Source organism: Cyprinus carpio, chromosome A10, assembly GCF_018340385.1.
Source record: "Cyprinus carpio isolate SPL01 chromosome A10, ASM1834038v1, whole genome shotgun sequence".
In the NCBI taxonomy this organism is placed as follows: Eukaryota; Metazoa; Chordata; class Actinopteri; order Cypriniformes; family Cyprinidae; genus Cyprinus; species Cyprinus carpio.
In genome coordinates this window covers 18650934-18663637 of record NC_056581.1, presented here as the reverse complement: position 1 = coordinate 18663637, position 12704 = coordinate 18650934, and the positions used below count along the sequence as shown (strand labels likewise).

Here is a 12704-nt window from a genome sequence, read left to right as displayed (position 1 = left end):
ATAGATTGGTTAGGCGAAGCCTGAATAGATTGGTTAGGCGGAGCTTAACCAATCTATTACGTCACTGAATCCAGAATCTGGCGTCCGCTGGGCCTGGTGTCAATAAAAGCTTTTATTACAGTAACAAGGATGTTTTCAGTTCGGAAACTTACAGGATATTCTTTTAGCACGATAATCTCCTACATATCAAAAGCTCAAGTAAAAGTTGATTTCTCAATTCATGACCCCTTTGAACCTATCCGCTACCTTCAGGCAGGACACCCCAGATACTGAGAAAGATGTCAGTGTGAATAAGCAACTGCTCACAACTTCTTCAGAAGATCTGATGTAATTTTGATGTTTGTATTTTCTAGGCACGCAAGCAGAACTCGTGCTGCGAGATCATGTGATTGCGATGAAGTCTCTGATTGGACTGGACTCTTCGGCCACCTCTCCTGTCTGGTTTTCTATTGTTTTTCCCTCTCTTTCTCTCTGTCCTGGTGTAGGCTGGTGCTTTTATCAAGCAGCAGTCATAGCGAAAGCACAAGAGAGCCGATCCGACGGTATACAGTAACGGGCTCCGAGGGGGCTGATTTCCCATGATGCACCACACTTACTCTGTTGTGTGAGAACTTCCTTTTCTTCTTGAGGGTTCCTCAGGGTCTGGCACAAGCTCAAAACGGATCCGGATAAAAGCATAGAGGGGCTGGAGTCAAGCGTCCCCGCTGTGCCTTACTGTAGACGCAGGAGTGTTGTCATCAGACTGTTGAATTAGCCTTATCTCAACGGAGGACATGCTGCGATCTCTGCATTTAGACTCATTATTCGGTGTACATGTAGCGTGAATTTTTTTAAGATGTGAAACCAGTAAATAATGTGTTAATTATTGATGTGTTCATAACGTTCGGATCCTCAATATTGAGTATAAGTGACTGACCAAATTAAATGTTTGTGTACAATTCTAATGCTTTTTTCTCTCTTGAAAATGTAAATAAATTACTGAATGGTATTGGCTTTGGTTCCCTGCGTGGAGAGTTGTGATTGCAATTCGGTTTTTAATGCTTAAGAAACATTCCTAGAATATGTTCAGCTGGTGGGTGATAACGAACACGTGTTGTGATGTTTGAGAGTAATAATAAAGCCTTAAAGTGTGGTTTGGTGTGAAATCAGCCCCCTTGATCCTCGTGCGATGGTTGTGAGTGTAAATCTGTTAGTGATTGATCACATGACTCTCGCCGGACCTCTCAAATGCTGTATCCAATCTAATGAGGCTTTGCTGCTAACAGCCTGGAGACTCGACTCTTGAGTCCTGGTTACAAGTTCATGTGCTTTTTCTCTTTCTGTAAAGTCTTCATGCACAAAAGGTTGGGTCAAGCCAGCAGTATCTGGGTGAACCAGTCAAGAACATGTCCGGGTCTTATAACAGCCCAAATTCAGAAGACAGACAAAACACAATCCATTTTGATTAAAGAAAATCTAATTTCAGATTATTTATGTTTTTTGCATTTTGGTTTAAAATTTTCAGTTTTTCCCCAATTTGTGATACTGACATTTTCTCATTGAATTGTCATGAGAATTAAATATTCTTACTTGTTAAGAATAAATAATGCATTTTTTTAACAACAATAATTTTGAAAATCTCAACTAGGACCATTTATATTTTTGCATTTTGACAATTGAGAACAATTTCCCCCAATTTGTGATATTAATGACATTTTCATACTGATTTCTCATGAGAATTCAATGATATTTGTAAAAAGAGAATTTTTTTTTTTATATATATATATATATAGTTTTATATTATACTTTTTAAATTTTAAATGCCATTTTGCTTTGATTTTGAAAATCTCATGATTAGGACCTTTTATATGTTTGCATTCTGACAATTAAGAACAGTTTTCCCCAAATTTCTCCTAATTTGTGATATTAAAGATTTTTTTCCTGACCAAATTTTTATTATTTTTTTTTTTTCTGATTTATTTTTAATTAATTGTTGAACTTTCTCATTTCTTTCAACAATAAATAGTAGGATTTTTGTACTTTGAAATTGTATTTTGTTTTGATTTGGAAAATCTCATAATTAACACCATTTATATTTTGACATTTAAGAACAATTTCCCCCAAATTTTGTCCAATTTGTGATATTAGTAACATTTTCTTTTAACAATAATTAAATAGTAGGATTTAAATCTCAGAATGAGGACAAATTATATTTTGGTATTTTGACAATTAAGAACAAATTTCCCCTGATCATCATAATGCCAAAAGAACAAAAAAAAGTGTACTGTTTTGATTTAAATAAAAAAAAAAAAAAAACTATTTATACAGTAAAACAATAATGTATAACACATTTATGAATAATAAGAATTTAAGAAAAAAATGTAAAAGTCTGGAAAATGTCTTGCTGTAATGAGACTTTGGGGGTCAAATTTGGGGTGAAATATGACCCAAACATGTTTCTTTCTGTGGGCTTGACTCATGGTGTCTGTCCCAGCCGGCACGAGAGGAAGGTTTTGTGTGATTGACGTCTTGAACTCATCACTATGACATGTTCAGACACTAAAGTTGTGTTTTTATACACCAGTAGAGCCAGATTCATCGAGAGTGTCGTGTGTGTAGACGTTTATGTTCAGTTGAGGTTTTTCAGCACAGGAAACATGACAGTGTTACACTGGTATCTAAATGAGTGTGTGTTCAATCTGTTTGTTTTTGTTTTACTAGTTAATGTTCAAGTTAAATTTTAAGTGTAATTATATGTTAATGTATTGGTGATCATTTGGTGTGAATTTTCCTGGTAATCGCCAAATCATTGCTGGCACATTTTAGAAGAACACAAGCACTTAGTGATGTTTCAGACTAGTTGTTCCCCTTCACATACTCTTTAATTGTACTAAAATTTAATATGTTGATTAATAAATATTTGGCATTAACAAAACATGCCTTTCATTGATTTTAAACCAATACCCTGCACCATAGCTAGTCATGTGATCAAATGATTTCTGCATTCTGTCAGAAGGTTTGTGTTGTTGGTGTAAATATTAAATTGTTGATATGTTTATGAATTATTTCAATTTATAGTTTTTATTGTCATATTTCATTCAGAAATCACAGACTGGGAATGACTAGCTTCTCTCACAGTGGCTGAAAGGGTCAGATCAGAGCTCTTTTTCAAATAATTCATTCAAGTTTTTATACTGTGCTTCAGAATACAATTAATTTATGAAATATGTTAGGATAAGTTCGAACAGGACTAAGCATTGACCTTGGAATTTACGAAATTGTACGTTGTTCTCTAATTTAGATTTAATAATTAATGTAAATTGTACGTTGTTCTCTAATTTAGATTTAATAATATACCATGATATACTGATTTAAATTAAAAGTAAAAAGATATTATATTTAATTAAGCCTATTTTGAGGACTTTTTGCAGTGATATTTTAATTTTCTTCCTGAATTCTTATGAGAACTAAATATTTTCATTTGTAAAAACCAAAAATAAACCCATATTATTAATAATAATAAAACAAATTGATGCATTCTTTTGACAATAATTACATTATTGGATTTATATAATTATATAGTATTTAAAAATATGCATTTGTTAATTACTTGTGCAATTTTGTGGTGTAAATCAGCTGAAAACACGTTTAAGCACCCAACCTTTATAAACAAAATCAGAACAAGACACTTCATGAAGTAGAGTGTTAATATTAATGAAACACGATATTACATGTTCAATATTCATCAAAATAATTCCACACATGCAGTGACAGGAGTCCTCATGCACGTCTGATAATCAGGGGGACAGTCACGGTTCAATGTGTCCAGACGACTAGTTACGTCAAGATTCAATCCAATCCCAGTGTCTCTCAGACTCTCCTGACGTTAGGATTTTCCAGCCTTCCTTTCACGCTTCTTCCTCGCGTAGCGAAAACTCTTCAGTGGATTTTTGCCTCTGGAATTCTTCTGCAAACGCAACACAAATAAAAACAGCATTCATTCAGAGCGCTATCAGAGGATCTGCTTTTATGTTTAAGTTATTATTGTTAACTAAAACCATAAAAATGACTTGTAATAAACATTAACTGAAATATAATATATAAAAACTTTCATTTAATTTATTTCTCATTTTTGTTTCAAGTTTAAGTACTAAAATAATAAATAATAATAAACTTAATAAAATATTTATAAATATACAATAATATAATTGACAACACAACAAAACTAACTAAAACTTAAAATGATTGATTTTTCATTTTTGTTTAAAGCTGAAGTACTAAAATAATAATAATAATATAATAATAAACAAGAATATTTTTTTTTATAAATACACACTAATATAATTAACGCAACAAAACTAACTAAAACTTAAAATTATTGATTTTTGTTTAAAGCTGAAGTACTAAAATAATATAATAATAATAATAATAATAATAATAATAACATAATAATAAACTAGAATAAGAATTAATACAAACTAATATAAATGACAATACAACAAAATTAATAAAACTTAAACTAAAACTTCAAATTATTTTATTGATTTTTAATTTTTTTTTAAAGCTGAAGTACTAAAATAATATAATAATAATAACATAATAATAAACTAGAATAAGAATTAATAAATACAAACTAATATAAATGACAATACAACAAAATTAATAAAACTTAAACTAAAACTTACAATTATTTTATTGATTTTTCATTTTTGTTTAAAGCTGAAGTACTAAAATAAAATAAATAATTATAATAATGATAATAATAATAATAATAATAATAATAAATAATAAACTTGAATAAGAATAAATACAAACTAATATAAATGACAACACAACAAAATTAATATAAGTATAACTACAAATTAATTTATTTTTTTTTGATTTTTGTTTTTTGTTTAAGTATTAAGTTATTAATTAATAATTCAACAAACACAAACTAGAAAAAAATTAATAAATACAAACTAATATAAATGACAACACAACAAAATTAACAAAACTTTAAAATAAAAGTGAAAACAGAAAATACAAAAACAAACCTAAATGAATAATAACAAAAAACACTATCAATAATACTAAAATCACATTGCTGCTCAACTCTATTAACCAATATGCCATTATTATATCAATATAAAGATAAAATGGTGAACTAAACTTATTCATTTTTAAAATTTTTACATTTGTATTCTAACCTTAAAGCTAGTTAATATCAATCTTAGCTAAAAAAAATAAAATAAAAATTGTTCATTGAAATAAATTGAAAGAAAAAAAAATTACATGAAAAACTTAAAACTAGAAAAAATAAATAACTGACGCCCAATCAAACATTAATCACCTTAAAGCTGCTCAGCATCACGCCGTCTGCTTTATTCTTCTTTTTCTTCCGTCGTTTCAGAGGATTGACGAGACTTTTCAGCGCCGTCGGGACTGAAACAGACATGAAAATGTTTTTGACGATCTATTTGTCTTTGTGTCCTATATAAAGATCAGTAAAGAGGCGGCGAGTGCTTACTCAGGTAATCAGGCACGTTCTTCAGGTGCGGTTTGATGACGGCGGGATGAAGGTCTTTGTCGTGTCGCAGCAGCTGCAGGTCTCTGGGATTGTCTTCGAAGTACGTCTGTCACACACAAACACCAATCATTCGACACGACGAGACATGAAGCGGTTCAAACCAAGCACGTTTAAAGACCCCGGACCTTGAGTTTCTCTGAATTGAGCAGCTCCTGTTTGATCTCCTTCAGCCTGGCCTCCTTCACCGCCTGCTTCGTCACCGATCTCATTGCATCCTGGGTAAATTCAAGCACACGAGAGACTCCTCAGTCAGCCAAAAGCACAAACACGGCTTCAGTGCTGCGTGAGGACACAAACATACCCGACATCTGTATCTGAATCCCTCGATTTCCTCCATTTTGAACCCGTACGGCTTCAGAACGCTGTCATGTGAGCCCTCTGAAAACAAATACTGTAAAGATAAAGGGCCCATATTCTACACAATACCAGCATTTTATTTATAATATTTTAATGTTAGTTTAAAGCACCAAAAAGCTGGTTTAAGTGTAATGATATTAATACAATAAAACAGTATTCTTCCACCAAACAATGTAGTTCCTCAGAATCAGTTGTGGTTCCAACAAAGTGGTTGCCAAGCAACACACAAACATAAACAAAGGTGTATGTTACTTTGTAAAATCATTTATAACAGCTTCTAACGTGGCTCAGCCAATCAGAATCAAGGACCGGAACTCTGAGTTTTATAATGGAATTTTAGGTTTTGAACAACAAAAGCAGGCCAGATGAAGTTTTCTGTGACCATTCATTTCTGAAAACGTTCATTTTTACCTCCAGTAAGAGTGTTTTCGACCTCGGCGAGCATTTGAAGTTCTGTGTGTGATATGAAGGAGAGCGCAGAGCCCGGATTATCCGCACGAGCCGTTCTAAAGAGAAGCGGGAAAAAATCAGTGTTGTTATTGTTAGCTAAAACTATTAGAAATGTTTTTTCATTCATTGGAATAAACTAGGAATAATACATATGTGACCCTGGAGCACAAAACCAGTCTTAAGTGTCAATTTTTCAAAATTGGGATTTATGCATCATCTGAAAGCTGAATAAATCATCTTTCCATTGATGTGGTTTGTTATGATTGGACAATATTTGTCTGAGATACAAATATTTGAAAATCTGGAATCTGAGGGTGCAAAAAAATCTAAATATTGAGAAAATCATCTTTAAAGTTGTCCAAATGAATTCTTAGCAATGCATATTACTAATAAAAAATGAAGTTTTGATATATTTATGGTAGGACATTTACTAAATATCTTCATGGAACATGATCTTTACTTAATATCCTAATGATTTTTGGCATTAAAGAACATCAAAGAGTGTAAAAACTGCATTTATTGTTTGAATTTCCTCATAAAATGGATAGAATTTGAAAGCTGAGATGTGTTTCTTAATTCTTACTGGACGGGAGGCACGCTATATAATGTCTGAAATTTTATTCACGCATCAACTGAAACAGCACAGACTTAAAGATCGATCTTGGGATTTAAGAACTGATCTTCAAATGCACTAATTGTCTACAGCAGTAATAACTCTCTGCACACCTGCCGACGCGGTGGATGTAGGACTCGACTGAAGCGGGGAAATCAAAGTTGATCACATTAGACACGTTGTGGAAGTCGATTCCTCTGGAGACGCCGTACTCCTTGTCTTTTCCTCTGGAGGAGAGCAACAACAATAGCATTAATATTTAAAACACAAATCATTTCCAACACACCACACTTTTTTAAGATGATAAACAAAATGATATGTTTCGTGCACTTCAGCTGCATTACTTCTTCTTTTTCTTCTTCCCTTTCTCCGGGGTTTTCTGGGAATGTCGAGCGGGATTCTCCAGTCCCTGCTCGTCTGTGGCGATGATGTAATTGTAGAAGCCTTGATTAAACTGACTGATAATGTGACACCTGAAAAACACAATACAAATGCAACATAAAAACAGCATTTCCTACACATTTAACATCTACAATCTGATGTATCGGAGTTAAACAATATTCAGAGCGTAGTAATAATTTATATATATATATATATATATATATATATATATATATATATATATATATATATATATATATATATATATATATATTACTGGTTAATATTATTTTAATCCAGCCTCATGCCTTGCTTACATCAGCAGGAGAGAAAATGCTGTTTCAGAGGAGTTAGGACATTTAATATTATTAACACATATGATTTTCTTTTTCTTTAGAATAAATATTTTTCCATTTATTTTTCAGTTTCTTTCCATTTAGTAATTTTAGTGCTCCGACTTTTTCTAATATTTCTAATATTTTTAGTAGTTTTTGTTTTAATTTTGTTTTATTTTTAACAAACATATTTGTAATAATAATCCTGGAATGACCTGACACACATGTTAAGCATCAAAGTTAATGTTTATATTTTGAACTAGATTTTAGGTTTTTTTTTATTTTTTCATTAAGGAATTTTCTATCATTTCAATTTTGAATTTTCCAATAATTTTCAATTTTTGTTTTACATTTTGTTTCAGTTTCTTTCAATCTAGTAATTTTACTGCTTCAACTTAAGCTTATTTCTAATTTTCAATTATCTTTTCTTATATTTGTATTTTACTTCAGTTTTAACAAAAAAGTTTTTAATAATAACCCTGAAAGTGACTTTACACCAGTGTTAAATATAACAGTTTTGGTTCATATTTTGAATTTGATTTTACTTTAATTTTCTCTCTTCTGACTTTAATTTTAGTTTTTAGAATTTTTGTTGTAGGTTTTTGCTATTTTTTAGAATATAGTGTGTGTATATATATATATATATATGTTTTTAGTTTTTTTTTTTTTGGTTTTTGTTTTTTTTTAGAAAATAGTGTGTTGTGTGTGTGTGTGTGTGTGTGTGTGTGTGTGTGTTTGTGTGTGTGTGTTTTGTATTAATTTTAGTTGTTAAAGTAAATGAATGTGTGAAATTTTCTAACTAAAATAAAATGTTTTTTTTTTTCCAAATGTCATTTTGTTTAATGTACTGAAACTTCACATTAAAAAGCAACAAAAAAATTTTTTTTATGATAATAACCCTGCAGATAGTGCAGCAATGACACCCTGCAGCTTCAGGAAAGTACACAGATTACCGCTGACTCTCTAGTCTCCTCCCTCACCTGGAGTGAATGGGCAGCTCAGAGTTCAGGACACAAGCAGGGATGCTGAACTGCTCCAAAAACAGCTTGAGCCGGTAACAGCGGTCTACATCTCTGACGAACACGAGCGACTTCCCTTGAACCAGGCCGAGCTTCAGGAGGGTGTAGATGAGCAGGAACTTGTCCTCCTCCTCGCACCGGACGCTGTACTGCTGGAGCTGAGAGCTGTCGGGCAGCTGAGATCCCTGGAGCTTCAGCATCACCTGCGACAGACGGAGGAAAGCGTCAGATCCAGTCAAACACACCAGCTGCTGGCGCCGGCGCTGACGCTGCTGCACTCACAGGATTGTGGAGGACCAGCTCCTTCAGGGCCTGGACGTCGTCATTCAGCGTCGCAGACATGAGGAACGCCTGGTAGATCTTGGGTAAGTGACTGCAGAGGTGAACACAGACAAATACTAGACGCTGGAGCTCTATCAGGGTTTCTGCAGGTGTTAGAATGCTACATTTTGAAGCTGTATTTTCAAACTTTGAAGTGCTGCTGTGCTGATACAACTTCCAACAGATCTTCATTAAAAAAAAAAACTGCTTTTAAACACTAGAATATGGAAGTAACTTTCACTGTAGCTTCTGATTAGGCTGCAAAAGTGATCAGTATTTGTGTCTTGTTTTCCAGGGCGAATATCTAATGATTTTTAAATCAAACTAGATGGAAAATGTTAAGATGATAACTCATGTTTACTGAGAAATTAATCAAAATGAATTGAGTTTATGATTAAAGGGAGAACAAATACTGGCTAATAGGCTGAGAAAAATCTACTTAATTCAAAGAGAAACAAGTTTTCATGTGTCACTGACACACATGTGACTCTGGAGCACAAAACCAGTCATAAGGGTCATTTTTCGAAATTGAGATTAATACATCATCTGAAAGCTGAATAAATAATCTCTCCATTGATGTATGGTTTGTTAGGAGGACAATATTTGTCTGAGATACAACTATTGAAAATCTGGAATCTGAGGGAAGCAAAAAAATCTAAATATTGAGAAAATCATCTTTAAAGTTGTTCAAATGAAGTTCTTAGCAATGCATATTACTAATCAAAAATTATGTTTTGATATATTTACAGTAGGAAATTTACTAAATATCTTCATGAAACATGATCTTTACTTAATATCCTAATGATTTTTGGCATAAAAGAAAAATCTATAATTTTGACCCATACAATGTATTTTTGGCTGTTGCTACAAATATACCCCAGAGACTCAAGACTGCTTTTGTGCTCCAGGGACACATATTTGTTTTCAGCATACATTCACTTCATTTTGCATTTCACATAAATAAATCTTGATTTGAGAATATTTAGAAATTTGTTTTTGACAAAAGAATACTGAGGAAGATATACAATTTTATTTTATTTTTTTATTGCAATGCATGCAACATTTAATGCCATGACTTTATGAATTTAAAACTCTCTGCTCTTTTTAAGGTGTTAATTTGTGGAAAAGCGGAATTATGCCTTTTTAAGACCTGCAGAAAGTGAGATGTATTTACCGTTACAAAACTTGCCGGACAGTATTTTCTGGAATATAAGTTACATTTTTATCATCTAAAACGAGCTGCGACTTATATACAACAATTAACGTGATGCACACAAAACATGCATAAACTGCACACTTTTGGATTCTGAATACGTGAGCCCAGGTTTATTTCTGCATTTCACTTTCTGTCTCACAATAAATAAGTATAATTTATGCTTGCTTTATACTTATATTTATTAAATTCTGTTCTGAATACTGTTGAATTGAAAGAATTTACTGTGGAATGATGCAAACTAAAATACATGCTTATAATGTGTTTAAATGTTTCATTTTATTTATCAGTATTTTACATTATTTTTGAATGTAATGATGACAAGTGTCTTTATTTCCTCTCAACAATCCAGTTTTGACTCGACTTGTTTTCTGGAGAATATGGTACTACAAAAGGTAATAAAGCTAACAAGACATGCAGGTCATTTGTGTCCCATGCTGTTTTAATGAAAACGTACCACAGCAGGCTTTTAAGGTCTGCCTCAAACCCAAAGGAGAAGAGAAGATCAGCCTCGTCGATGACCAGCATCTCTAATGAAGTCTGAAGCTGCAGGTTCTGGGCGTTAATGTGGGCTTGAACACGGGACGGTGTGCTCACCACAATGTCCGGCTTCTCCATTAATATCGGCCTGTAAAAAATATTTCATTACACTCAGAGTGAGACTTAAGAGCTTAAATGAGATTCAAACAATTCCTTGATGAACTTGGTTTGACCTGAGCAGGGTTATCGTTAACTAAAACTATAAAATATATAAATAATATAAAAATATGTTTGTATATAAATAATACTAAAATGTAACATTTTTAATCTGGGGTTCCTTTCATTAATAAAACACCCATTCTTAAGTCATTTCAGAGTAAATCAAACATTTCGTGACATTTTTTAGAAATTTTTTTTGTAGTTTTTATTTTTGTTGATTTTGATTTCTTTATCGGCATTAAAACTATATTTTGCTGTGGTACTGACTTCTGTGCCGATATATCTGCCTTCCCGGAGATGTCGGCCACTCGCACGTCTCTGCTGCAGAACGCAGTGAGCTGTCGGATCATGGTTTGGACCTGCTGACCCAGTTCTTTGGTCGGGACCAGGACTAGAGCTCTGATGGCCTGCTCACGTACAGTCTGGACACAACAATAAACTGTGTGTTATGTTTGAACTGACTCCTCTGTCACTGAGGCCAAAGTTAGTGTAAATAACGTGTCACCTGTTTGGACGTGAGGATTCTTTGGATGAGTGGGATCGCGTAGGCTGCGGTTTTCCCTGATCCGGTTCGAGCTCGGGCCAGCAGATCTTTCCCCTCGAGCGCCAGCGGGATGGCTTTCTCCTGGATGAGGGTGGGCTGAGACCAGCCTAAATCAGCCAGAGCCTGAGAGAGAAACAAACACAGCTTCATCCCAGTCACAAGTGGACAGCACTAATACAGCAAAAATGTTTTGTGATTTGTGACATCAACATGCAGTGACACAAATCATGTGAAGCACATCTGAAATTCGGTTGTTACAAATTTACTTATATTAATTATTTACATATATAGAGAGAGAGAGAGAGAGTTTTTAAAAAATTGGAATAATTTTTAATTTACTAATATATGTACTAAATATTTTTTAATAAATATATGTGTGTGCAAACTATGGATATTTTTACATTATGTGTGTAGTATTGTCTATATATATATATGTATATGCATGCATGTATAATAATATATTTATATGTTTGTGTTTTTCAAATATTTAAAATTGTGTGTTAGTGTTTTTGTGTTGTGTGTATATATATATATATATATATATATAATATATATATATATATATATACACACATACACAATTATTTTAATTTCATTTAAATGAATATTTATTTTACATATATACATATATTTGTGAATAATACATACAAGCATGTAAATATATAAAGCTCTCCTTTAAACATTTGTTGTATATTTCTTGTATAATAGCAAATAATCAGAGTTTTACTGTTTAAACTACAATATTCAGGAACTATAGTAACCACATAACTAAATATAAGAATGGTATTTATGGGAAACCTGTTTACACAGAAAGAAACGTTGGCATAGAGCCTAATAAAACAGATAGAATAAAATGAATACAATATTTAAGTAATATATCAACTCATATAATGACAGTGCCGATGTGCGATGTTAGCATAAAAACATAATGTAACCACAATCAAACTGCACTAAACCAACTGATGATAGCGTTTAGAGGTGGACAGACTTTGTATTATTAGCACGATTGATTATTTTACCTTTAATATCCGATCGTCTAAACCCATCTCGTGAAAGTGTACAGTATCTTCCTCCATCTTCACACGTGTGTTTGCGCACAGACGAGCGAGACATTAAAACCCCGCCGCGCCTCAGCGCCACCCACGGCACTGGAGGAGAACTGCAGGTCAAACCACACGGCGTCGCTTTCACACAAAAAACGACCGCGTAGGAAGAACATCAAAG

The 12704-nt window shown here is 32.8% G+C and overlaps 2 protein-coding genes across 2 annotated transcripts in view; one reads left to right on the top strand and one right to left on the bottom strand.

Annotated features, from left to right (window-relative positions):
• Positions 1 to 1742, top strand: part of ykt6 (YKT6 v-SNARE homolog (S. cerevisiae)) — a 10152-nt gene extending 8410 nt beyond the window's left edge. Inside the window, exon 8 of the mRNA XM_042765636.1 lies at positions 354 to 1742. Within this exon, the coding sequence (XP_042621570.1) occupies positions 354 to 389 (36 nt within the window). The 3' untranslated portion in view covers positions 390 to 1742. The remainder of the gene's footprint in view (positions 1 to 353) is intronic.
• A 1884-nt stretch (positions 1743 to 3626) lies between these two features.
• Positions 3627 to 12650, bottom strand: ddx56 (DEAD (Asp-Glu-Ala-Asp) box helicase 56). The gene is made up of 14 exons (XM_042765635.1): positions 12500 to 12650; positions 11442 to 11603; positions 11204 to 11358; positions 10695 to 10865; positions 8986 to 9076; positions 8665 to 8906; positions 7313 to 7441; positions 7082 to 7195; positions 6317 to 6411; positions 5850 to 5926; positions 5674 to 5763; positions 5489 to 5594; positions 5312 to 5403; positions 3627 to 3946 (listed from the first exon to the last, which is right to left on the bottom strand). The coding sequence occupies exons 1-14, from the start codon at positions 12554 to 12556 to the stop codon at positions 3866 to 3868; spliced, it is 1662 nt and encodes a 553-aa protein (XP_042621569.1). The 5' UTR covers positions 12557 to 12650; the 3' UTR covers positions 3627 to 3865.
• Positions 12651 to 12704: the final 54 nt, after the last annotated feature.

Coding starts and splice junctions, on each gene's coding strand:
- ddx56 (XM_042765635.1), bottom strand. CDS start 12,556: ATGGAGGAAGATACTGTACACTTTCACGAGATGGGTTTAGACGATCGG. Junction 7,442..8,664: donor GAGCTGCCCATTCACTCCAG/GTGAGGGAGGAG, acceptor TGTGTTTTTCAG/GTGTCACATTATCAGTCAGT. Junction 5,404..5,488: donor GAACGTGCCTGATTACCTGA/GTAAGCACTCGC, acceptor TGTCTGTTTCAG/TCCCGACGGCGCTGAAAAGT.